The sequence below is a fragment of the Carlito syrichta genome, unplaced genomic scaffold, assembly GCF_000164805.1.
Source record: "Carlito syrichta isolate Samal-C Ts95f unplaced genomic scaffold, Tarsius_syrichta-2.0.1 Scaffold126413, whole genome shotgun sequence".
Lineage (NCBI taxonomy): Eukaryota > Metazoa > Chordata > Mammalia > Primates > Tarsiidae > Carlito > Carlito syrichta.
The window spans coordinates 161,251-188,339 of record NW_007070509.1 but is presented as its reverse complement, the minus strand read 5'-3'; the positions used below and the strand labels follow the sequence as shown (position 1 = coordinate 188,339).

At 47.4% G+C, this 27,089-nt stretch overlaps 1 protein-coding gene across 2 annotated transcripts in view; it reads left to right on the top strand.

Annotated features, from left to right (window-relative positions):
* The window catches only part of KCNN3 (potassium calcium-activated channel subfamily N member 3), a 176,609-nt gene that overhangs the window by 138,726 nt on the left and 10,794 nt on the right, over positions 1 to 27,089 (top strand). For both annotated transcript variants that reach the window (XM_008048583.2, XM_008048584.1), the window contains exons 4-5: positions 12,171 to 12,312; positions 19,656 to 19,766. In XM_008048583.2, the coding sequence (XP_008046774.1) occupies positions 12,171 to 12,312; positions 19,656 to 19,766 (253 nt within the window). The remainder of the gene's footprint in view (positions 1 to 12,170; positions 12,313 to 19,655; positions 19,767 to 27,089) is intronic.

Below are 27,089 nucleotides of genomic sequence, written 5' to 3'. Positions count from 1 at the left end.
TTCTGACTGGAGTTAGGTGGTATCTCAGTGTGGTTTTGATTTGCATCTCCCTGATGATTAGTGAGGTTGAACATTTCTTCATGTGTTTGTCTTACTTTTTAAAGGACCACTCTGGCTGCTATAATGGGACAAGACTGGGGCCAGAGTAAGGGTGTGATGGGCAGGGGTCACACAGGCAGAAGCAGGGAGCTCAGTAGGCGACTACTGCAGTGGTCCGGGTGAGAGGATGGGGCTGGGCCAGGTGACAGCAGACAAGGGGCCGAGGAGCGGTCAGATTCTGGAATTATTTTGAAAGCGGAGCCCACTGAATTTGATGGAGATAAGGGGTTTGAACAACAAATCATCACACAAAGGGAAAGGGCTGTGGCCACCCTGCAGAAGAGGGAAGATTAAAAGGAGAACCTGGGGGAAGTCACCATGTTCCTCCACAGCAGTATCTGCTGCCTGTGCTTCCTCCACATCTGTCGGCCTTGCCCTTGTCACTAGGACGAAGCCCCAAGTGGGAGGTTCTTGGAGAGGCAGTCACACGCCTCTGTCTCATGCACCGAAGGCTGACAAAGCCTGTCCACCTTCGCTTCTCACCACCGCCTTGTGACATGGGCAGGGCCGACCTTATTACGCCCTGCTTCCCTGGAGAAGAGGCAGACCCTGAGTCAGTGAAGTGATTTGCTCAAGGTCACAGAGCCACTTGGACTTGAAAGGCCACGTTTGGGCTCCCGATCCTGTGTGCTTTCTGTGATGCCAAGGCTAACCATAAACACACAAGACGGAAATAGCACACTTTTTAGTGCACCTATGTGCCAGGCACTACTCTAGTTGTTTTAGACGTACTGGCTTGTTTAACCCTCACGGTAACTCTACGTGAGTTGGTACAAGTCATGTCCTCTTGCAGGTGGGGAAACTGAGGACAAGGTCATGCAGACACAAAGGTACAAAGCCTGAATTTAAACGTAGGTAGTCCAGCGCTGGAGCCTGTGTGTCCAGCCATAACACCAGGCATCCTGGTGGTCTCTATGAGAGACAGCGTGTGAGCAATAGACAGTTAGTGCAGATGTTGAGTGGTATGGGGCTTATGAGCAAAGAGGTCACCTTGACTAGGTGGGTTGGGATAGGATTTGAGTCCGACCTCAAAGAGCCAGTTAGAGGGTATCAGGGAGGGCGGTGACAGTCTTAACAGGAGCAAGGCAAGCTTGGAGCACAGCAACACAGAAGAGGAGGCCAGAGGAAGAAGCCAGGAAGGCACGATCAGAGTGAGGGGAAACAGGAGAGCCAGTCCCTGAAGATGCCAAGGGAGGGCAGTGTTCTGAGAAGAGCCACTAATGGGGTCACAGGCCACCAAAACATGTACATGTTGTTGGGTTCTTCATTGGAGAACTTAACAAACACAGGGTCCCAGCTCAGAGGGCAGGGTCTGATTGTGTGACTCTGAAAGTGGACCCAAAGGGGAAGACAGAGAAATCCATCTGGCCAGAGTACTGCAGAAGACCTGGCTCAACTCCTGAAAACTTCCAACAAACAAACCAGACACAGGACAAATGGCTAGAGCCATCATATCACTTAGATCCATGTGAAAATAATTTTTTAAAAAAACTAGTTTAACAAAGTTTTCAGACTCCTTTGGAAAAGAAAGAAGAGGCAGTTGTTTCACTTTGGCTTATTTTCTGTTACCCTACTGCTGTAATACATCACAGCTAATGTCACAAAGCTGGGTTCTTATTAATAGTGAAAACTGACTCCAAGTTCAAGGAATTTGGCAGCCACTTTGACAAAAGTTTATCTGCCGAAGAGAACAGCTGAAGTCACTTTAACACGCTCCACTGAATTACTGAAGCAAGCGTTGCTTTCATGGGGAACAGGAAAAGAGCAAGCAGGCCATATTCATCCCACAAATATTTTACTGAGCACCTAGTATGTGTTAGGCCCTGAGAAGCTATTGAGAAAAGGCTACAAAGAAGACTGCAATATAACTTCAGGGTTAGACAAACAGGCCAAAGGAACAGAATACAGAACCCAGAAATTGTACCACTTCCACATATAATCTATATGACAGAAGGAACATTGACAGTCAGTGCAGAAGGAAGGATTACACATTAAATAGAGATGGAATAATTGGTTATCCAGATTTTTTTTTTTTTTGAGTTAGAGTCTCACTCTATTGCCCAGGCTGGAGTGCAGTGGCACGCTCACGGCCACCCCAGAGTCGACCTGCTGGGCTCCGACAGTCCTTTCTCCTCAGTCTTTCAAGTAGTCAGAACTACAGGCACGTGCTACCATGCCTGGCTAATTTTTGATTTATTGTAGAGATGAGGTCTTACCAAGTTGTCGAAGGCTGGTCTCAAACCCATGTGCTCAAGAAATCCACTTGCCTCAGCCTCCCAAAATGCTGGAATTTCAGGCTGAGCCACCGAGCCTGGCCAGTTATCCAGATTTTAAAAAATGAAGTTGTATCCCTACCTCATACCATATACAAAATCAATTCCAGGTGAATTAAAGACTTCCACGAGAAAGACTACCTTTTGAAACACTTAAAACAAAGTTTTAAGAATGGAAGGATTTCTTTAAAAATTATGCAAGTCACTAGTTAAAAATGAAAAATAAATAATAAATTCAACTACGGTAAAAGTTAAAGCTTGTATTCACCAAAAAACACTATAAAGAAAATAAAAAGGCAAAGCACAAACTGGAAGAAGATATTTGCAACACATAAACTGACAAGGTTTTTGTTATCTAGAACATATCAGGAACTCAGAATCAATCAGAAAAAGACAAAAACAAACCAATAAACAAATGGACAAAAGTCATGAATGGCATTCGCAAAGAGAAAACATGAGTGACAAACACACGAAAGAACTTATGCTCTTATCATAGAAATACAAAGAAAAAGAATGATGAGATACTGGTGTTCCCACTTGTTTGGCAAAAACTAAAGTCAGATGATGGCAAGTGTTGATGAAGAGACAGCAACGGAACACTCATCCGCTGATGGTAGAAGCCTGATTGATATTGCCATCTTGGAAAAGAACCTAGTGTTAAATATGTGCATATGCTACAAACCCACAAATCCACTCTTAGGTACGTGTCCTAGAGAAACTCTTAGACAAGGTACCAGGAGCTTTGATTAAGAATGTCTGGGGCAACTGCCTCAGGTCCCTTCCCACTCTGGGAGCTTTTTTGGCCTCTCAATAAATCCAGCTTTCAGAAAGAAAGAAAGAAAGAATGTCTGTAGCAGTGTTGCCCATTAGGAGAAAAACATGGAAACCATCCAAATGTCCACAGGTAGGTAAATAAATAAATAAATGGATTATGGCATCTTCCTATGGTGAAATGCTGTAGTCACTATAAGTCAACATATATGTTGAGTAGAAAAAAAAAGTAATTCATAGAAGAGATCATTCATTGTATTGGTTTCTGTGGCTACATGGCAACTTGTCTCAAAATTTAGCTGCTTAAAACAACAGATATTTACTATCTCGTGGTGGTTACGAGTTAGGGATTCATGTGCAGCTTTAGATGGGTACTTCTGGCTCCAGGTCTCTCATGAGGTTGTTGTCAGGCTGTGTCCCTCACTGCGTGCCTCTCTATTTGCTTCACAATGGTGAGCGGCTGCTCCCAAGTAGAGTGACCCAAAAAAGAACTAGTGAGATGGCCCGGGACAGAAGCCACACAGTCTTACTAGAACTTACTTTCAGAAATGGAAGTCCATGACTTCTGCCATATCCAACTAGTTAGAAACAAGTTGCTGGGCCCGGCCCACACTCGAAGGAAAGAACTGGGAACATATGTGAATGCCTCAGGAGGAGGGGACGTGTTGGGGTCATTTTAGAAGTTTCCTACCATACTTCTAGAGTATAATTTCACTTTTATGAAGGTCAGACACAGGGCAAATGAAATTACATATTGTTTAGGTAAGCATGCCTATGTGGAGGCTCTATTAAGAAACACGAGAAGATGGAAATCGTGAAATTCAAGATAATGATTATCTTGGGGGGATCCTGGGAATGAGAGAATGCACAATTCGATTCAGCAGGGAGGGATCAGATGGTGAGTTCATGGGTGCTTATTTTCTATTTACGCTTCCTAACATAATTTTTTTTTTTGAGTCGAGGTCTCACTCTGTCACTGAGGCTAGACCTCCTGGGCTCAGGCAATCCTTTTGCCTCAGCATTTCAAGTAGCTGGGACTACAGGTGTGTGCCACCACACCTGGCTAATTTTTAAAAATCTTTTGTAGTGACAAGCTCTCGCTATGTGCCCAGGCTGGCCTCAAATTCCCAGACTCAGGCAATCCACCTGCTCTGGACTCCCAAAGTGCTGAAATTACAAGCATGAGCCACTGCGACTGGCATGCCTCATAACATAATTTAATGTTGCATTTGTATTTTGGTTTTGTCTCTTTGGTTTTTGTTTGATATTATCTATACATGCATACATTGTAGCACTGGTCCTTCTGTGGTATCTGCAGTTCTTTACTTCTTCCCATACACCCTTCTCCAAAAGCAGCTACTTTTTAAACCTCCTTTTGCTAATTAATTGTAGTGCTTACCTCCATGTTCACAGTAACATGCTTGTACTGCTACAAATAGAAACATACAGTAACAAGTTGTTATGTAGCAATAGAGCCAGGCTCAATGGCTCAGCCTGTAATCCCGCGCCTTTGGGAGGCTGAGGTGAGTGGATTGCCTGAGCCCGCGGGTTCGAGACCCGCCTGGGCAGCAAGACCTCATCTCTACAATAAATCAAAAAATCAGCCGGGCGTGGTAGCGCATGCCTGTAGTTCCAGCTACTTGGAAGGCTGAGGCGGAAGGATCGCTGAAGCCCAGCAGGTCGAGGCTGCAGTGGCTGGGAGCGGCCACTGCACTTAAGTCTGGGCGACAGAGTGAGACTCCAACTCAAAATAAATAAATAAATAAATAAATCAGTAATCAGTGCTTATATTACTCAGTCAACACTAATTTGACTCTACTCGTCATTGAGCCTTGTAGTAAAATAATAAGATAACTTCCTTTCCTGCAGAACTTTTTCTTTTCCCTGGAGTTGTTTGGGATCGTGTGTGTTCACTTGCTTAGTCTTTGATGTACTTATTGCTAATTCAACTCCACACTCTGGCATCATCTAAATGACTTCTCAGGATGTCCAGGCACATTAGTCCCTTCAGTTTCATCTTGGCAATGTCCCCCAGAGTCTTCTGACCTGCTCCAGCACCACTGGTTATCCCCCACACTTGGTGCATGCTTGTCCTGCAAGGATCTCCCTCCAGCACCCCCCTGGGCCTTCTCTCTCCCCTGTGGGATCACTATTGCCTCTGTCCCTTGTCTTCCTCATCAGCTTACTCCTTTGTTCTGGTGACTCACGCCTCCCGTGGCTTCCTGAGGAAGGGTGCATGCGAGGAAATCTTCGAGAGCCTCACGTATCTTCATTCTACCCTCAGACTTAACAGTACTTTGGCTGGTTCAGATTTCTGGCCTCTCCGTTTTGGCATTCTGATTTGGAAATAATTTCGTTCAGGATTTTGAAGGCTTTATCCCATGGCCTTCTAGCTTCCTCTACACTTCTTGCAGTGTAAAAGTTCAGAGTCATTTGGACTTCTGAATCTTTGTATTTGACCTCTTTTATCTCCCCCTTCCACCCCCAAAGCTCTGTAGGGTCTCACTTCCCCCTCTTCTCCCCGCCCCTTCTGATACTTCACAATAATGTGCCCTGATGTGGGTCTGTTTCATCTGCTGTGCTGGGGATAGTGGGCCTTTGATCTAGAAATTCATTCCTTTCAATTCTAGGGAATTTTTTGAATGATTTCTTTAATCATTAATTATCTCCTTCTTTCTCCTTCTCCTCTTCCTCCTTTTTTCCATAGTTCTTTCTGGAACTAGTGTTATTTGAATTGCTTGACTAACTCAATACTTTTTTTCATGTTTTCTCTCTCTCTCTCTCTCTTTTTTTTTCTTCTTGGTGTTGGAGTCTCACCCTGAAGCCCAGGCTGGAGTGCAGTGGCACACTCACAGCCACCCCAGCATCGACCTGCTGGGCTCCAGCAATCCTTCAACCTCAGCCTTCTAAGTAGCTGAAACTACAGGTGCATGCTACCACACTCGGCTAATTTCTTGATTTATTGTAGAGACAAGGTCTCACTATGTTGCCCAGGCTGGTCTCAAAACTGCTGGCTCAGGCAATCCTCTTGCCTCGGCCTCCCAAAGTGCGGGAATTACAGGTTTGAGGCACTGTGCCCAGCTTTTTTTTTTTTTTTTTTGAGTTGGAGTCTCATTCTGTCACCCAGACTGGAGTTCAGTGGCCTCTCCCAGCCACCACAACCTCGACCTGCTGGGCTCTGGCAATCCTTCCACCTCAGCCTTCTGAGTAGCTGGAATTACAGGCATACGCTACCAGGCCCGGCTGATTTTTGATTTATTGTAGAGATGAGGTCTTGCCAAGTGGCCCAGGCTCAGGCGAACCCACAGGCAATCCACTCACCTCAGCCTCCCAAGGCACAGGATTACAGGCTGAGCCACCGAGCCCAGCTTTTTTTTTTTTTTTTTAATGAGATGATGGAATCTCCCTATGCTGACCAGGCTGGAGTGCAGTGACTACTCACAGGCATGATCATAGCACATTGTAGCCTCACACTACTGGCCTCAAGCGATCCTCCCACCTCAGTCTCCTGAGTAGCTGAAACTACAGGCGTGCACCACTGCGCTCAGTTTTGTATTTTCTTTTATTTTCACTCTCTCTGTCTTTTTCTGCCTTTTGGGAGATTTCCTCAATTTATCTCCCAGCCCTTCTAGGAAGACTTTTTTTTTTTTTAATAACATTCCATTCTTGTCTCATGGGTCCAATATCTTATTTTATCTCTCTTACAATGTTTAATTATAGGATTTTTTTTCAAGGGTTCTTCTCTGTGAATGGTCTATATTTGAGTCAGAGTTCTTTTTCTTTGTTTGTTTAATTGACTGATTTGATCTGTGTCTTTAATGTTGGCGATGTTCCTTAGATATATGAGGATTCCTGGTTATCTACTTATTTTTAAAAGGAAAGGACTCTAAACTTTTAGTTGGAAAGGGTTTGAAGGTGCAAAAGTAGATGTGTCTACTGTCTTTGCCCAGTCATGTGGTCTTTTGTATCTCATGCATTTCATCATATTAAAAAGTGAATAGAAACCCATAGTCCACATCCTGAAAGATAACCCAGTAACTATAACAACTACCCCTGAGCTTAAAGAAAAATCACATCTTTTCCTCCTCAGCCCTTAAAGAAAAACATGGCACTATTCCCCCCCCATAAAAAATCTCTATTGCAATAAATAGCACGAGATTAGTACGTGAATTTGTGACATGTGTAAACCACTCTTAAATTGTGAATAGGTTTAGAAACCTTTCCTTCCTCCCCTCTCCTCCCACAGTCCTGAATCACCAACCCAGCTTTCTTGATCATCACTTCCTGCTCGGTGAGTTGCATGCATGTCTTATCTCCATGACGATGCTCCAAACCCCTGGAGAGCAGGGTGGCCCAATTCATCTTGGCGTCTTCTCCAGCTCCCACCAGAGGAGAGAACATTGAAATCTGACCAAAAATAAGTGAATGACAGCTCCTCTCCTCAGCACACACAGTTAGCCCCATGGGATTTCATATGTTGAATGGAAAAGAAACCTATCAGAACATAAAGGAAATTCACACCCCCCGATAAAGGAGGAAAACAGGCATCAGCTTTAAAAAGAGAGACACTATCTGTTGCTTTATACTGAATTCCACTTCAATCTCCAGTCTTTGCCTTGGATCCACCCACATATGAACAGGATGGTCTATGATCCTGAGGGTAGCCAAGCAGCCAGGGAACACAAGACTGATCTTCAGAGTTCGCAGGGAAAGAAGGACTATGGAGACACATGGGCAGAGCAAAACCAGTTACGTGTACAGAGGACAGAGTGCAATTTCATTCCGAACCTCGTGGTTTCATATTCAAGGCTCCCCATGGCGTCTCTTTGGGTACCTGCAAAGCTTCCAGCAGTTCTCTCTGTCTGGGGTCTGACCTCTTTAACGTGTCTTGCATGTAGAAGAATCATTCTCAGCTGTGTCTTTATGGCCATTCCTTGCTCAAGAATGTACGGTAGATTTATTTTGACCCGTATCAACCCTTTCTCCAGCCCACACCTCAAGACATCTTCAGGAATGCCTCATCATGTCCCTGTGGGGACTCTGTTCCCACTGCACTTGTAAACCTGGACTCTGTATTTTTCTGCATATTGTTTCTCAGATGGATAACACCTGCACCCTCTCCACAACCATAATCATTGCTGACATTTAGTGAGCACTTACTCTGGGCCAAACACTATATTAGTATTGCTTGTGGGTTATTTTACTTAATCCACCCATCAGCAGATAGGGAAACTGAGTCACAAGAGTTAAGTCACTTGCCCAAAGCCAGAGTGGAAGCGGAGCTGGGAGCCAGGTGAGCCCAGCCTGTGGCTCAGCTCACCCCCCACTACCAAACTGCCTCAACCTCACTGTCCTCAGACCTGACCCAAGACTTGTTCTTCCAGGGAATACTCTTTTGATGAACTGATGACTCTGGCTCCGACTCTACCACATTTGTTTATATGTTGCCAGCTGTGGTGTGGAGCTGCCTTGAAGTCTCTTCCCTTGTGTCCCTCCTGCAGTCACTGAGTCTGGCTGCTTCACTGATGCTGAAGTCTGGTTTTCCACCACCACTATCTCAGCATAGGGCCTGAGAGCCAGGGTCTGCCACCATTCCACCAGCCAGAGAGCTGCATGCCAGGAGCGGAGGGGGCTGTGTCAGCCTGAGGGCGTGGCAGGGTAGAGCAAGCAGGCCAGAAGTGAGAGGGGGCTGATGTCCTGGGTCAGGGGCAAGGGCAGACCCTAAGACAGAATCTGACACTTATTTTAGTCCATGTATGGCCTACCCAGTATTTTATTTACCACTTCCATCTGTGTCTTTTTTAAATGATGAGTTATATAATTATTTCATCATACACTGCAATGGAAATAATAGTAGAAATAAAGTGCACAATAAATATTGTGCACCTGAATCATCCCAAAACTGTCCCCCTGCCCCCACCCATGTAAAAATTGTCTTCCACGAAATTGATCCCTGATGCCAAAAACGTTGGAGACTGCTGTCTTGGGAAATGATGAGGAAGTTTTAGTGAGAAGCAGCTACCTAGGCTCCAGGAACAGGTGGTGTGTGGCTTTGGAGCCTAGGGTCAGATTTGGGACGGCCTGGAATTTTTTTTTTTTTTTTTTTTTGAGTTGGAGTCTCACTCTGTTCCCCAGACTGGAATGCAGTGGCACACTCCTGGCCACTGCAGCCTCAACCTGCTGGACTCCAGCGATCCTTCCGCCTCAGCCTGGAACTATAGGCACGCGCTACCACGCCCAGCTAATTTTTGATTTATTGTAGAAACGAGGTCTTGCCAAGTTGCCCAGGCTGGTCTCGAACCCGCAGGCTCAGGCAATCCACTCGCCTTGGCCTCCCAAAATGCTGGAATTGCAGGTTGAGCCACCAAGCCCGGCCCAGCCTGGAATTCTAGGGTATACAGTTCGAATTTGTTCTTAGAGGCCTTGGAAGAGAGTCTAGGATCTTGAGCAGAGGGCTGACAAGATGGTGTGGCTTGCAGGCAAGAATGGTCTGCAGGTGTTGAGCAGGATATTTGGCAAGATGGAACCCAGAGGTGGGATGGCCAGGGGAGAGGTGGGTGTGCAGAACTGGGAGGGAGATGGCAGGCCAGGGCCTTTATCACCCACCTGGGCCCGGCCCTAGTAGGTCTCAGTGAGCACATCAGTGGGGGCTGTCCAGTGTCAACTTGAGTCCTTTACCAGTGACCAGAGGGGGAGATATTAGCCTTTTCATAGCTGTCTGAACAAGGCATGGGTGCCTGGCACTTCTGGAGACATCTGAAGAGCAGACACCCCCTCCCCAAAGCTCTGCTGCTAAGTTGGTCTTACCTGCCCTCTCCTGCTTACATCACTCACTCCCTTGGGGGTGGCCTGTTGCTACCCAAGGTCCTCCTGGCAGGCTGTTCTTCTGGTGGCCTTGCTTCTCCAGTGTTTGCTCCTCTGGCTGTCTTTGAGTAGCATAGGCTGGTGGTACCCAACTTAGACCCTCGGGTACACACAATCTAGATCCCTCACATACACAGTTCACAATAGGGTTCGGGTTCCTATAAGAATCGAATGCTGCCGCTGATCTGACAGAAGGCAGAGCTCAAGCAGTAATGTGAGCAATGGGGAGTGGCTGTAAGTACAGATGAAGTTTCACTTGCTTGCTCTCTGCTCACCTCCTACTGTGCAGCCCAGTTCTAACTGGCCACGGACCAGTACCAGTCCCTGGCCCGGGGAGTTGGGGACCACTGCCCTAAGACACACACCAGTCACTCTTGCCTCTCAGATGCTGAGTAGAGCAGCACAAAGATCATGGGCTTGGCTTCAGTTATTTCCTGTGTGTCCTTGGGCAAATCATCCAGCATCTCTGTGCTTCCAGTTGCTGACCTGTAAAATACTTTATAGGATGTTGTGAGAATTAGAATGTTTGTATCCCAAATGTCAAGCACACAGTAGGTGCTCAATAAATGGTATCCACCGTGTGGCACTCTTAGGACTCCCTGACTTGAATGGTCTCCTGCCTCCTTTTTGACTAGCAGAGCTTCTGCCTTCTTCCAAGCCCATCTCTAGAGGTACCAGTACCTGTAGCCCTCCCTGCACACCTCAGCTAGGGGGGTGTGAAGGGAGGAAAAGCAGCATGTGCCCATCACTCATTGGGCATAGACCCTGTGTGGGCATGGAGACCACTGATGATGCCAGCTGGTCCTTCTAGAGGGTCTCTGTGGGCCAGGCCTCATTGCCTGTCCCAGGCACATTGTGTGCGTTCATTTATGGATGCTTTGTTGGCAACTCACTTCTGTGAATTATGGTTCCTAAGTGGCTTTCTGCTCTGCCCAACCAAGCTGATTGATCCCTGTCTCAACTTCCCCATTCAGTGACCTCCAAGTGTCTAACTGGGAGATTTTTTTCAAGGAGTGAAACCCCTACAGGATAAAATGCGGAGTCCATTGTGTGTCATTCAAGTTGATCCTTTTAGAGAAACTTTTGAAAAAGGCTCCCCTTCCCAGCCCTGCCACCCAGGCTGCAGCCCCGCCACCCTGCTGTACCATGTGTCGAGCCCTGGGCTTCTGTTAGGGCCTCTCCGCCTGGAGCACCCTTCCCCCAGCCTGCCTGGAACATTCAAGCCTTGCTCCTCCACGGCACCTTCTCTGACTAACCCATGTGTGTTTAGTTCAGGGTCAGTGCCCTTTCTCTTTGTCTCCCAAGGCGCCTCGTCCACCCCTGTCTTGCACTGTCCTGCAGATGTCTGCATCCTTGGCAAGTCACTCTCCTGGGCTGGAGTCCCTGAGAGCAGGGGCTGTGTCGTGTTCAATTTCATGTTTCAGTCTTTGGCATGGAGCCTGGCATGCAGCAGGCCTTGGTGTTTGGGGCTAACGGGAGGGAGGAGACGGATGGGATGGGATGGGCATCCAGGAAGAGGGAATGGTAGTGATTGTGTTTCCAGCTGGGTCCCCCCAGGGCAGGACAGCCGCAAGCCCCTGTCCAACTGAGACGGGGAGGCTGTGCCTCTGTGGACACCCCAGTGTCCCCAACTAGAGGCAGCTCCCAGAGAGTCTTGGCCACCACAGCCTCCCTCTAGGCATCTGGGAGACCCCAGTCTTGGGGATCCATCAACTTTCTTAGAGACAATCACTGAATGTGTTTGGTAATTTTTTTGACATTTTCGCTGTACAGGAGCTTGTGATTTCAGATTAATCACATCCACATACATTTAGACTGTCAGCTTAGAAGGAAAAATTAAATTTTATTACTGTGTGATTTCATCCAAAGCTATCTTACCAACACTGAGAGGATGTCTACAATATGGAGCAAATCATGGCAAAACGTTTTACCCCTGGGTCCGAGCTCATGGTGGGGTCCCGGGGGCCGGGGGTACTGCAGGCAGGACCTGGGTGAACACAGTCACTGACCCTTCGAATGACTAAAGAGACCTGCGTGTGCCACTATCGCTGCTGTCTCCTCCTGTACAAAATATCTTGCTTCCCTTTTCCTTCTAGGTTTGTCCACAGTCTTTACTCCTGGAATGGCCGTTCCAATGACTAACTCCTGTCTCCCCCTTGGCAGGTACCATGACCAGCAGGACGTAACTAGTAACTTTCTGGGTGCAATGTGGCTCATCTCCATCACATTCCTTTCCATTGGTTATGGGGACATGGTGCCCCACACATACTGTGGGAAAGGTGTCTGTCTCCTCACTGGCATCATGGTGAGTACCCGCCTCCGCCCATTCCCCTGTCCCCCGGAAGGTGCAAAGAGCAGACCCCTTGTCACAGCACAGAGGGGCCTTCCTAGCGGGGCGTGGGGGGCAGTGGCTAGCTAGCAGGCCTGTGTGCCTGGTCCCCGGCGTGTGGAAAGGCAGATGTGAACCCGGCAACATTTTCTTACTTTTCAGATGACTTTTCTAAAGTAGGAAGGACTCTGGTTCCTGACAGTTAATGGTCTATTCACAGCAACCCCACCCCCCAAAAAAGTGGGCTGGGTGAAGCTGGTCGCTAGTCTGACCCTCTGCTCCCTGTCCCATCAGTACCTAGCCTCCAGTTTGCTCACCTCCAGGGAGCATCAGGGCTGCAGTTTCCTGTTCTCCTTCCTGTCCCCTGGGTCCCACAGACCTTGGCACCATTTTTTTTTCTTTTTGAGTCAGGATCTCACTCTGCTGTCCAGGCTGGAGTGCAGCGTTGCTATCCCTGCTCACAGTAGCCTCGACCTCCTGGGCTCACATGATCCTTCTGCCTCAGCCTCTCGAGCAGCTGGTACCATCACACCTGGCTAATTTTTTATGGAGACATCCAGCTAATTTTTGTGGAGACATCCAGCTAATTTTTGTGGAGATGAGGTCTCACTGTGCTCAGGCTGATCTTGAACTCCTGGGCTCAAGCGATCCTCCCACCTTGGCCTCCCAAAGTGCTGGGATTACAGGTGTGAGCCACCATGCCTGGCCTTGGCACTATTTTTGAAAATATTGAGCTGGAAAACATGGAGGTAGGGACTAGGGAAGAGGCTCTGACCTGACCTTCAGCAACCTGTGTCCTCTTCTAGGCTTTGGCCTCTACTTCTGCAAATTGAGGTGCCAGGCTCCTTTGTGAGAGAGAGTTCTTTGCAGCACTGGCATCTGGCACGACTGTGGTCCCATCCCCAGGTGCCCTGCAGATGTGTCATGGCTTTTCAAGGCACATTTCTGCCCTGTCGCCCCCACCTGACACACACTCTCAAAGGCACACACGCCTGTCTGTCACCTGGCCATTGCAGTGTACGGGAGGGAAGTAGGGTCCGAATTTCCACTCACTGTGGACCCTGAGCAAGACACACAGCCTGTTGGACCCCAGCATTCACCATCCTAGAGTGGAGATGAAGAGCCTGCTGGTATGAGAACCAAAGGCAATGATTCATGTTCACGTGCTTTGTAAACAGTAGCAGCCATCCATGCGGTCAGTGTTGGCGGCATCCTCAGTGTCCCCAACCTTGACAGCTCCCCACTTGTAAGTTGGTGAGGCGTTCCCTTGGCCTAGCTGCGTTTCAGGTCCAGGACAGGTAGCCGGTGCTCTTTGCCTTTTGTCCTAGAATCTTAGAGCAGTGACAGAGCGGGGTAGGGCCCTTTTTTCAGAAGAGGAAACTGTGGCTCCAAGGGGAAAGCTCAACTGAGCCTTGGTGGTGAAGGGGTGGTGGCAGGGTGAGGGTGGACAGAGTGCCTGTGGGGTGGCTCTGGTCCCTATGGTTGGGTGTTGCAGCCCTCCTCCTGTGTCCCCAGCATGTTCAATGGGGGTCATTCCTTGCAACTCTCCCCCAGATGTCACTCAGGACCCCATTGCTCCCAGGAGAGATGAAGTCTTTCTGAAAGGGAAATGACCCCTTTCTGCAGTAGAAAGGGGGAGGGCACATCTCTTCCCCTCACCGGGGCCGGGGCTACCCCCACTCCTCACTCGACTTAGTCTGTTGGCTTCCTGGGGCTGGTCTTGGTGCACAAGGTGGCCAGACTTGGGTCACTCAGAGTCGAGGCGGCCCTGGGGTTAGAGGCCTGGGGCAGTGGACCCAGTGAGCAGGAGGAAGCCAGCTCTCTCCCCTTTTCTGACTCAAATTCAAGGCAGGTCCCCATTAGCAGGCAGGTCCTGCAACAGCAGTTGGTGACAAAAGGCTTAGCACCAGGGTTGGGATAAATCACGGTAAGTGCAAGGCTTTAGAACAAACACCTCCCATCAGTCAGCAGGAGTCTGTCTGGCACCACGCCAACTGTCAGAGGAAACCGGGGAAAGATTCTTCCTACCAGCAAGGAATGAAATGCCACCTGAAGGCCAAAGCGTTCCTTCTTAGAGCTGCTCCTGGGGTGTGGGCTCCATGCCTCAGAACTGACGCTCAGCCAGGGCCGTCACCATCAGGCTGCCCATAGGTGGACAGGCCCCGCTGAGGGCCTTCTCTGTTATTTTTAAACATCGGCCATTCTCTCTCTCAGCACAGAGCTGTGCCCCATCTAAGAAGAAGCTGTGCCCCATAAGGACCTGGTTTCCTGGCTCCTTGACTCTGCATCTCCTGGCTTCTGCTCTGGCAAAGCTGAGTGGATCAGGCAGGATCTCCTTGCCCCCCATCCCTGCTTCTTCTTGGGATGTGGTCCTCAGCCGGTTGCCTGGCCTGTCTGCACCCTCTTTTGCTGCTGCCCGGGTCTATGGTGCTCCTTGGAAAGAAGTGTTTTGTTTCTTGTGGATTGAGGCACGATCAAAGTAGAACAGAGAAGGGAACCTATACCCACCTTCCATCTTAAAGATAAAGCACATGCCTTTCACCTTTTCCTTTTTGCCCCAAACCCTGCTGCATAAATATATACCTTTCTATATACGGGAGCAGGGAGGTTTCCTGTATTCATGGTTGGGGTTTTTACCCAAATTAAAGTCAATTGCCTCACACTGGGGTCAGCCCCGGAGAGGAGCCCAGTGGCGTTTTTCTAACGAGTGATTTTTCTAGCTGAGTCACTCCTTTCAAGGGCTTCACGTTGCTTTGGATCCTCTCCCCCCTCCTCCCAACCTCCCAGCACTATGTATAGCTCCCGATTATTATTGCAAGCGCCTTTACTAAAGGTAGGGCTTCCTGTTTGGTTGCCATGGACACCATGAAGGCCAAGGCAAGGCCTGCCTGGGAAGGGAAATGAAGGAATTGTGTGTGCGGCCTACAAATAGTCTTAATCATTGTTTTCGCTGAGCAATCCCAGTAACAGTGTAATTAGCAACCATTAAGCAGGGTATATAATTGTCTGAACAACTTGACACTGCTGGCACAGACCTGGTGTGTGAGAGAGATTTCACCCTTAAAAGCAGATCTATCAAAGTCCAGCTTCTTTCCAGAAGGAATTTTCATGGTAGCAGTTACAACAGTAGAGAGAAAGCTGTCAATATTTAGGATCCGGAATTGGAGGTGACAATGAAACTTAAAGATGTGCAATGCTGGCCTTTTGGTTTTACCAAATGTTTGGTCCCTGGAAGATACCTGGGGTCTCACATCTGCTTGGTCGTTAACTTTGTTTCAGTAGTTAACAAAAGCTCTTTCTAAAACAGGACTGGGGCCCAGCGAGGTGGCTCACACCTGTAATCCCAGCACTTTGGGAGGTCGAGTCGGGAGGATCGCCTGAGGCCAGGAATTTGAGAACATCCTGGACAACAAAGCAAAAACTTGTCTTTGCAAAAAACCAAAAAAATTAGCCGGGTGTAGTGGCACACACCTGTAGTTCCAGCTACCCAGGATACTGAGGCGAAAGGATCACCTGAGCCCAGGAGGTCGAGGCTGCAGTGAGCCATGATCATGCCACTGCACTCCAGCCTGGGCAACAGAGTGTGACCAGGACTCTAAAATAAACATAAGAGAAAAGCTGAACTCACCCTGTGGACCCATCATGAGTGATGGACAAATAAGCAAAAGCTTCCCGGATGTCTGTTGGAACATGAGTTTTCCCCAATGGCCTCCTGAGAGAACCCTCTGAACAGCAGAGGGAAAGCGATGGTGAAGTGAAAGGTAGCACAAATTGAGTCATTTGGGGAGGAGGCAAGAAGAGGACTCCGCAAGACATCTGCTTAATGTCAGTTTTAGAAGATGAGCTTCTCCCGAAACACCTTGGTTTCAAACCAATTGATGTTATTTTAGTTGTTACATGGAATCTGTTGCAGAAACAGAATCCAACTGTAAATCCTCCAGGCTTCCCTCCTCCATTTGTCACTTTCATTTATGTTTTATTTTATTTCATGCTTCTTTAGTTAAGAACACCTCATACTTTTCCCCTTGGGATACTTGTTTTTCCAGCTTCTAGGGTTTTCCAGCTGGAAAATGTTTCTTGGAAACAAGAAGTGGGAGGACTGGTGTGGAGGAGTCTTGGTCCAGATTTGGGTCCAAATCTATAGATGAGTTGGGCACGCCCCATTCCAGCCACCCTTCCTGTCTGGGCTTTCCGTGCTCCCTGCTCACTATGTCTGACCTCATCAGGGTGTGAACCCTCCCCCTCCCTCACCCCATGGAAGCAGAGGTTGGGCAGAGTGGGCCCTGGGACTCCAGTTGGTATCCCCTTTGCTTCTAGACCTGGCACATCTGAAGGTGAAAGACTGGGTCATGGATGTGGCCCCCATTCTGACCGCTTGGAAATCCTGCTCCACCTCTCCTCACACGCCGCCTTCTGCCCACCAGCCATTTCTAAGATTCCTTGCTAGGACAATAGGAGCTCACCACACCCACCACGGTTAGTCAGGCCCTGGGCGATGTGTCTCTTCACACCAATCTGCACCCCTGCCACATCACATGGGCAACCCGGGCTGCTACTGTGGCCCTGCCAGACTAATGAACTCATCTGAGTAAAAACGTCCATTATCCCCAAAGGGACCCAGGTGATAGACGAGCCTTATACACTAAAAGCTGAACACAACAGGGTGGTGGGGATCCCATGGTTCTTCCCTCACATCCTCTCAGGAGCCAAAACTGACCAGAAACTTCTGGCTCAAGTCTTGAGCTCCTTGTTCTTCTTTCCTTCCTCTCTCAATCCCGTCAGCCCATCCTTTTTTCTCATCCCTTAGCTTCTTCCTTTCCCTTTCCCTCCTCTGTCCCCTCTGAGCGTGCAGGACTCTCCATCTCATTCTCTGCTCCAGCTGTATCACCCTGCACCCTCCTCTCTCTTGCCTTCCCACTTCTCTCTTGTCATCTCTTCCCCTTCCTGTCCCTTCCCCCACCCCACACAGTCTGCTGAGGGTCAGTCTTCTCAATTTGAGCATTCTGCCCATGAGCTTCTGAAGGTCGCTGATGTCTGACCCCATCTTTATGAGGTTGCCTCTTAATGGAAATGACCAGGTTAGGTTTCATTATTGGTGACTTTCCTCATGACATCTGGACAATGGATGATCTAAAAGAAGGATGAAGTTGAGACTATCTAGTCCAGTTGGAGTGAAAGGTTAAGAATGCAGCATCCTCCAGAGAAATAGCCAAAGGGAGCCTTGATATCTGTAAGTTGAAAGAAACTGGGAAATGTCATCTAGTCCACCCTTCTGCCTCCATACAGAAATTTATCGTAATTATGTAAGACAGATGGTTCCTTAGATAAGATACCTCTAGCTTCTAATTAAAAGCCCCCTGCGTTTAACCAGTTAGACTGTGAGCCATGGTAAGGACTGTGGGCCTTTCAGCTAGACCCTGGATATTTGGGATGGTGGGTGATCGATTGTTTTGATTAAATTCCCTAAGTGGTATGGTCCGGAGAGACTCCATCTTCAGGCTTATTGTCCCCCCAGATTTAGGGATGATTTAAATCGAGTTTTGCCTGAACCCAGGGAGACCAGGGAGAATGGAGCCTGGGGAGAACCCTCTCCATCTGACGTTCCATTTTTAACTCTATGATATATCCCTCTTTTTTGGGCTTTCAGCCCAAAGTACTTTTGGAATGCCATATAAAGGAGAGGGATGGTACTCGGTCTGGTTGGGGGGAAAGAGAGCACATCTTCTCTCTAGGACAGCTTCTTTTAAGCTATTTTTTGCTTTTGGAGGCCTGGCAAAATTGATTACAGCTACAGACCAGGCTGTCCAACTGTCCATATCCTTTGAAAATTGGGCACAGAGTCTCTTGCAAGTCACAGAAGCTGAAAAACACAGCCGTTCCTGAACAAAAGAGGAGAAAATGAGGTCAGAATAGGAAAGTTCACACAGACTCAGTTCTTTTCACTTTGTTGTGCTAGAACTGGGAGGCTGACCAAGATGGTGAGAAACACTAGATTGTTTTAATGGGAACCCCTGTGAGAAACTAGGAGAAAGTACTGTCGACTTCAGCCACGCTGAAACCTCCCACACGCTAGCCTTTGTCAGCCATGGGAAAACAGAGAAAGATGATACAGGAGCAGGGAATAGACCCACCCATCTGCGCCCCTCCCAACTCAGTTATGGATTATGGTACCTTTTCCTCTTTTCACATATTCTGCAAGATCCAATGAGCCAAAAAACGTTACTGATGGATTCCTTCCATCCTAGGGCCTCAGGCTGTCAAACTGGGCCCTGTGGCAACTAGAATTACCATTTTGCACCTACAGGATCAGATCATTGGCTTCAGTAAACTCACCATCACTTGCCATGAGCAGGGGGGTGAGGTGGCACAGGGCCAGAGTACAGTAAGAAGTCAAGGACTGTCCAGACAGTCACGCGTGCACCCAAAGGATTAGGAGAGAAAGTCAGTCTGACCATCCTCAGGGATCAGCAAAACCTGCTTCTCTCCCCCGTGCTCCCACTGGGATGGATGTACCCGGGCAGACTAGCAACACTATTCTGGAAAATCTGAGGCTCTTCTGAGGGTCCACTTGAAATCCTGTTTTTAGGCAGAAGTGTTGTTGTCTTTAAACTCTGCATGCTCGTGAATTCGTGAGCCTCTTAGTGAAAGCATGAAAGAACCAATTCCTTGTGCTGAGTTGTAGCCCGGACCTTCAGGTAAAAAGACCCGACTATGGAACAACACTGTCACTGAGTGCACACGCTCATGCCAAGCAGTGTTCTTTCTGGGAAACGGTCTCTGGGGCCAAGGCGTTGCCTCTTCAGTAGGTTATTTTCAAGAGAACTCCCAGCCCCAACAGGTGTTCCATCCATCCTCCAGCTGATGCCCAGCCTTCTTTCCTCCTGGGCCCACTGGCCTGGAGCTGGCAGCGGGGGCTGGGACATGCACGAGGGAGAGACCCTCAGTCAGCGCTGGACCCTTCATCTCCCACTGCACCACACAGCCTAACTGCCGAGCAGGCGTTACCCACTGGTTCAAATCCCCAAAGCCTCAGCTCCATCCAGCATCCTGCTCTATGTAGTGCCAGCCAGCTCACAGTGACTCCATGCCCCAGAGGTCAGCTATAGGGCACAACCCAAAAGGCCTTGCAGACCGCTTCGAGGATGGGGGCGTCGTGGTCCTGACAGGTTTTATGGGTTGGTCTTGACCAATCAGAGAGCTTGAGTCCTCACTCCACACTCAGGAAATCCCCACAGTGGGCAGGGGGCACGCTGAGTCTTTTGCCTTGCCTCTTAATGACGTGTTCTGTCCCCTCTGGTTCTCCTGATGTCCCCCCACAGGGTGCGGGCTGCACTGCCCTTGTGGTGGCCGTGGTGGCCCGAAAGCTGGAACTCACCAAAGCGGAGAAGCATGTCCATAACTTCATGATGGACACTCAGCTCACCAAACGGGTAAGATGTCACACGTCCACATCTTAATGGAGGACTTAAGGCCAAAGCAGAAGCCAATCAGAAAGAAACTAGTCACATGGTGTGGGTTGGGAACGCGTTTTTAAATGGATGTTGAAAGAGCCCCACACATGGGCAAACAGCCTCCAAAAAATGGACACAGCGGTGTCTTAACTCGCCAGGTTCCTGTCTTCTATTAAATCACTGTGCATGGTTCAGGCAACCAAATAATTTTTCTGATAATCAAAAATGCCATACAAGGCCATAACCTGCCCCCCCCACCCCTTGCCTCATGGTATCAAATATATCACACAGCACGAGGCAGTGTTTTTGTTTATGCTCAGATATTTTCATGACTCTTATTACTATACTGAAAATGTATCTAACTCTAATCCTTTTTGAAAAATCATTTACAATGATCAGCAAAGCCCACATTCCTAAATGGTATTGTTCATCAAAACATCATCATCCAATTTTCCCCTTTTGGACTTTCTGGGTAACGTTTCCAAACGCTTGAACCCATATGAAAATGGTGAAGCAGGATGAAGAACTGAAAATATTCAGGAATGGGTAGATCATTTAGCTGCTAAAAGTCTGACAGCCCACAGAATTGTCAGAGAAGAAAAGGCCTATTTAGAAGAGGCAGAAATGAATCTTCCAAGATCACGCAGGCCAAATGAGCAAAACTGGAACTGTGTATTTAGTGACAGCTTTTATGGAGAATTCTTTAGAACTGCAACCTGAAGGAAGGTCAGTAAATAGGATTTCCCGCAAGACTCTCTTCTTTTTGAGACAGAATCAGAGCTCCTTGCTGGGGTCTCGGCCTCCATGGTAAGTGTTTTGCATTTAGGACTGAAGTGGGTTCAGGGATTTGTGAGCAATCAAGTTCTGATTTGGGTTTTCGAAAGCGAGAGAAAATATTCGGTGATTAATGTTGCAAGGCAGCAAAAATGCATTAGAAATAGAGACAAAGGCAGGAAGGGAGAAGAAAAAGAGAGAGAGAGAGAGAATGACAGAGAGAGCGGCGAGCAAGCTCTCAGGGAAGACAGTGGGAGAGCACGCGTTGCCAAGGCCTCTCCAGTTTCTCGGCAGAATTATTTATGGTGTTTGATTGTTTGGTCTTTGATTACATTTATTGGATTCTTTAAAGAGGCTCCACAGATGTTAAAAGGAGTGGGGACAGGCAGGTATTCTTCTGTTGTTGACATACAGATGGTGGGACCTGGTATATCATGGCCCTGAGCTATCAGCTGTACCAAAAAAGCCATGATCTGCAGCACAGCATGGCAGCGATGGGGAACTGTCACCACAGTAAGGTCTGCCAGGTTTCACACGGAACCCTACCACTCAGCCACTCTCCGGCAGCCCCCTCTAACATGCATGCAAAAGTCATGCTCCGTGTTGAGTAAATTGCTAAAGTTGTTGGAACACCCAAAGGCAAACACACTTGCACCTGTTATCCTGAAGCAATTTAGTGGTTTCACTGAATTGAAATTACAGGCAGAAATGAGGGGACAGAGTTGGTTTTTTTTGTTGTTGTGTGTTGTTTTTGTTTTTTTGCCTCCAAAACCTCCTCAGAAGCTGTTTACCAAGAGCAGCGAACATTAACAGTCTCTCTGTTTATTCTGGTTTTCTTTTTTAAACCAAGTATATTCTTTGTATTTTATGTTATTCCTTAGTCTGATCCATTTCTCACCCAGTAAATCAGACGTTAGAGGAAAATAAAACTGAGGAAATTCAGCTCCCTCGTACGCCAGGAAAATAAACAATTTTTCTGCAATATAATTGTAGAAGAAGTTGAAATTGTGGTTTCTAATTTTAATCTTTCAAAAATGGTTCTCTAAAATCCTCCTCAAGTTCACTTTTTGAAAAGTAGGGCTAAAAATCAAATCAACATTTAACTCTCTTCCATGAATGCAAGGTACCTTTTTAATTGAGTAACATCTCACTTTCCTGAGAACACTTAAATCTGCTGAAATGTCCTTTTAACATCTAATATTTTGGCCAAATGTGGTGGCTCATACCTGTAATCCCAGCACTTTGGAAGAGCAAGGCAGGAGGATTGCTTGTGCCCAGGAGTTCAAGACCAGCCTGGGCAATATAGCTAGAATTTGTCTCTATGGAAAAAAAAAGTTAACCAGGCATGGTGGTGCACACTTGTAGTTCCAGTTACTTGGAAGGCTGAGGCAGAAGGATTGCCTGAGCCCAGGAGGTGGAGGCTGCAGTGAGCTTTGATCATGCCATGTGAGACACCACCTCAAAAAAAAAAAAAAAAAATCTATTATCTTTTCCCAGAAAAATAAACAACACAAAAAGGATGGTTCTTACAGAGAGAAAGTGTTCAGAGCTAGCAGGCCTGGGACTTCCAAAGGTTCTTTGACATAACCTTAATTTAAATGAAACTGGATGTGTGCTTGACCTGCTCTGGTTTGAGCCGACTTTGACCTGCAAGAGAAACCCACCTTTTTTCTTCTCAGGATGCCTGGTCTATCTCTTGTCTTTTCCAAATGGCCCATCGCTTCCTGCTGGAATGGTTCATGGGTCAACAAGATGATAAGCTCAGTTCATTCATAAGACCCCAGTGAATTCTCAGAGAAAGATCCAGTGTGAAAGGGGCTGATTGTAGCATAATTGCAAACCTCTTAGGAGTAGACAATTAATAGACTTAACAGATAAAGGCAATCTCTTGCCAGTAGGTGCAACCTTAATTCTTCAAACACCTCAGCAAAGAGAAAAAAAGAATTGTAGCCTATGAATCATAAAAATTCTCAGATTGTTCTAGTGTTGATTCCTCCCACCTGTCTTGCTGTAAAGGCTGCAGCCTAGCTCTCCCCTTGGAAGCAACACTGTTTTTACTCATTTATTAGTGGGGAATGAAGGGGTCTAACAGCACTGGGTAAGAACTCAGTGTCTGGCCTTCTGAATCCCATGCTCGTCTTATTTCTCTTGTATAACTTATTAATCCTGGTGGCAATGTCATTTCTGTATTTAATGTGATCAGATCTTCCCACACTGACTTTGCAATGTCATTGCCATTGTTATTCTATAATTATCACTTATTGCTAATCTCTGGGCTACTAGATAATATATAAGTAAGTGATACACAGAGAGACTGGCAAAAAGCAACCATAGACCCATCTTTTCTGCCATCCAGTGCTCCATGTCCCCATTTTAGTCTTATGTAATAAACACGTACATCATGGAGGTCACTCCTTGGGTACCATAACTTGTGCTCTAGGTACACCAAGATGGGTGAGAGGTAGTCCTTGCCCTCATTTGTAACTTTTGGTGACCAACTGCCCTCAGAGAACACTTCTTCTTATGAAAGGCAGAGTGGGCTACTGTGGTCACCCTTGGCTTAAGAGGTACCCTGGATCAGAACAGGGATGTTTTGTTTGCAGTGACTACTCTACATGTCAAACCATGGTGAGCGAAACCTTCAGACAGCATGGTGGGTGCATGGCTTGGGACCATCTCTCCATCTTGCTGCAAGGGTTTCTTGCCCCAAATACCTCATCCAAGTATACTTCCCCATGAAATCAATGAGTAAGAACAAAACCATACTCATAACTTCCCTAAGCTAGTTCCTTCTCCTAACTTCCCTGGCCTGCTGTTCTTCTAGACTCTAGGCCTAAAGACTTAGCACCATTTCTGACTCCTCTGTTCCCCAGACCCCCACATGGGTCTGAGCAGTTTCTGAGCCTGATTCAACCTTACCATGGCTGTTCACCCATGCTGGCCTCTCCAGGCCTCTGCCCCACCATACTTGAAGCCACCATCTTCTTGGCTGGGTATAGTGACTCACACCTGTAATCCCAGCACTTTGGGAGGCTGAAGCGGGAGGACTGCTTGAGCCCAGGAGTTTGAGACCACCCTGGGCGACATAGTGGGACCTCGCCTCCCCCAGCAAATTAGCTGGTTGTGGTGGTGCATGCCTGTAGTCTCAGCTACTTGGGAGGATGAGGTGGAAAGATCACTTGAGTCCAAGAGGTCGAGGCCACAGTGAGCTGTGATTTTGCCACTGCACTCCAGCCTGGACAGCAGTGTGAAAATCTGACTCAAAAAGAAAGAAAGAAAGAAAAAAGAAAAGAAAAGCCATCTCTTCTCAGTTTTGCACCATAGCCACAGCTTACTACCTGCTCTCCTCCCTGGGGCCTCCCTTACCCTGGCTTCCCACTTCACTTCCCCATGTCTCTCCTTAGATTCTAAGACTTAGCTCTGGACATATCACCCCCCATTCAAAAACCTTTACCCCCTTCCCTAGTATCTCCTGAATAGTGCTAAAGAAAACTTTTCTGTAATTATAAGCATCTTTCCAAATTTTATCATCATCCTGCTAGAAAAAAAAAATTCAGCAAGCTAATTCAGAAATTACTCTTAATAGGGGTATTTTATAGGAAAAAAACAATGGTTGTCATTGTTATGCCAGATACAGTCTAATGTCCTCACTAAAGGACATTAGACTGGATGGACAGCTGGTTGAGTCTGTGGGTGGATTCCCAGAACAAGTCTTTATCTCTTTAAAATTGATCAGATCATCGACTGAGCAGTTATCAGAATGCTAATTCTCCCCCGAAGAGAATCATAAATTACATCACCCACAAAGGTTCTGTCCCAGACAATTGAGTTCGGTTATTCTTTAACAACAGTCACAGAAATATTGTGCATTTAATCTGAAAGGATCCTTAGGGAGGAGCCACTCCAACCCAAATGAGAACACTCAGGCCCAGAGGGACACGAGGTGGCCCCCAGCCTGTGCAGCTAGTTGGAGCCTATACACAATCCAGTTTGCTATCAGGCTGGCTGGTAACTGTCCAGCCATATGCAGTGAGTTTTCTAGGGTGATCAGCTCCTTGGAACTCAGCCTGGTGGTTAGGGTCCCAGGCCTGCTGGAGAGAAAAGTCAGTTTTTGTTTTTGTTTTTGTTTTTTTGAGTTGGAGTCTCACTCTGTCACCCAGGCTGGAGTGTGGTGGCACGCTAACCCCAGAGTTGGCCTGCTGGGCTCCAGCAATCCTTCTGCCTCAGCCTTCCAAATAGCTGTAACTACAGGCACAAGCTACCACGCCCGGCTAATTTTTTATTTATTGCAGAGATGAGATCTTGCCAAGTTGCCCGCGCTGGTCTCAAACCTGCTAGATCAGGCAATCTACTCATCTCGGCCTCCCAAAGTGCTGGGATTGCAGGCTGAGCCACCTGGCCGAAAAGTCATTTTTAACCCCATACTAGCTAAACACATGAATACCATTTTAGAATGATCCACCATTCATTACCATATTGCTATGGGGAGAGCTTCAAACTCCAACTTTGAACCCCAGAAATACAACTCTGGCTCTCCTGGTGCCCCAATTTCCTGCCAGTCACAGGGGTGGAGACCCAAGTTCTAAGCATTCAATGAGGATCTCCTGGTGAGGCAGGCAGAGAAACCTGCAAAGGGAGTGTGGGAAGGGAGGAGCGGAGGTGTAGCAAGACGATGAGAGAGAGGGGGCAGCCTGGAAGCCAGCAGGAAGTCTGTGGGGTGATGATGAGGAAGAGTGGGTTTAGCAGATGGCAAAGAGGGACTGGCCCCCTTCTCCAATCCTGTGTAATGGTCTGAAGACAGGGCTGGCCTGCAGGTTTCCTGAGAGGGACATGTTCCTAATCACTCATTTAGTCTAGGCTCAGCCTGTGTGACTCATTGAAGTTACAGTCATGTGCCACATAACGACATTTTGGTCAAGTATGGACCGCATATTCCATCGTGGTTCCATAAGGTTATAACAGAGCTGAAAAATGCCTATTGCCTGGTGATTTGTGCTATGGTTGCCTACGGTATTCAGTATAGTAACATGCACAGGTCTGTGGCCTAGGAGCAACAGGCTACACCATCTAGGCTTGTCTAAGGTGTAAGTACGCTCTATGATGCTCACACAATGATGAAACTGTCTAATGACAAGTTTCTCAGAATATCTCCTAGTCATTAAGTGACCCATGACTGTCTTTAAGTCACACCCACCAGCCAGGTGTGATCTGGCTTCCTCCCTTTCCCCTCTCCAACCTCCAGGCAAAACACCCTCCCCTGGGAAGGGTTTCTGGCAGCATCATGGGCACACTAGTGATTTCTTCCCTGGGGAGGCCCACCTGTGGGGGTCCTGGAATTGCTCTCCCAGGGCTCCTGTGGCTGCTGGAGCCACGGGATGCTCAGGAAGGATGCTTTTTTCCTCCCCCTCTTACTCCTTTCCTGAGTGGACTTCCTGTAGCTGACAGCCCCACTGTAATAGCAAGTGGCAGGAAGGTAGCTGGAGCAAGTCATTGACACAGGATGCTATGGCCAAGAGCTCAGGGAACAGATATGTGTGTTCTGTTGTATGTTTTCTTCTGCTGGGTCTGGGAAGATGAGAGGGAAAGAAGCTGACTTTTATTGGAAAGGGAGAATGTTAAAAAGACACCATGCATTGAGGCGTACTGTGGCTAGGCTCTGTGTTAATATTGTGTGTGTTCTCATTTAATCAACACAACAATCTCAATGTACAAATCAATAGCACTTGCATTACTCCCTAGCCAGTTCCGCCTTTGTTTTTCTAAGCCCTTATTACCTGATACTATGTTACAAACTGCATACTGTCTCCTCCACAAGATTGCAAGTTCCATGAGGGCAGGAATGTTATTGATTTGTTCATTTCAGTATTCTCACTTCCTAGAGCAGTGTCTGGCCCATAGTAGGTGCTCATTAAATATTCCTCAAATGAAAAAGGAAAGTGAGTCTCAGAAAGTTTAGCAATGTGTCTACAATGGAGCTAATAATCCCATTAACTTGTTTGTTTTTCTGAGGTTGAATGAAACAATGCAATGTGTCCTTGGATATCTCAGTTGGAAGAGCAGAGGACTGTAATGAAACAATGTAGACCCTAGTGTTTAGCACAGAGTCCGGCAAGAAGCAAACATTCAGTAGATGTTAGCTGCCAGGATAATTTGCAAGATCGTATCGAACCACTTTCTTGCAAAGGCCCATTCGTCTTAAGACCCTTCCTAAAGTATGTTGGTCAGGTCATGAAGCCCATTCCTTGGCCCTGGTCAGAGTGAGAGCAGTTTTTTGGGGAAAATTTCTGGACCCACAGAAAGCAGTCAGCCCGTATGCTTATGGGTTTTGGAGGCAGGACAGCGGTCTTCCATGTACAAAGGGTCCTCTCTTCCCCATCTTCAAACCCATCCAACTGTGGCCAGACTTGTTCAGTCCTTGCCGGTTTGCTGTTTTCTTTTTAATTAAAAAAAAATTTTTATTTTAAAGACATGGGGTACAATTCAGGGTTAGGTATACAAATGTTCATTATGCAGGTACCCTTGTTGATG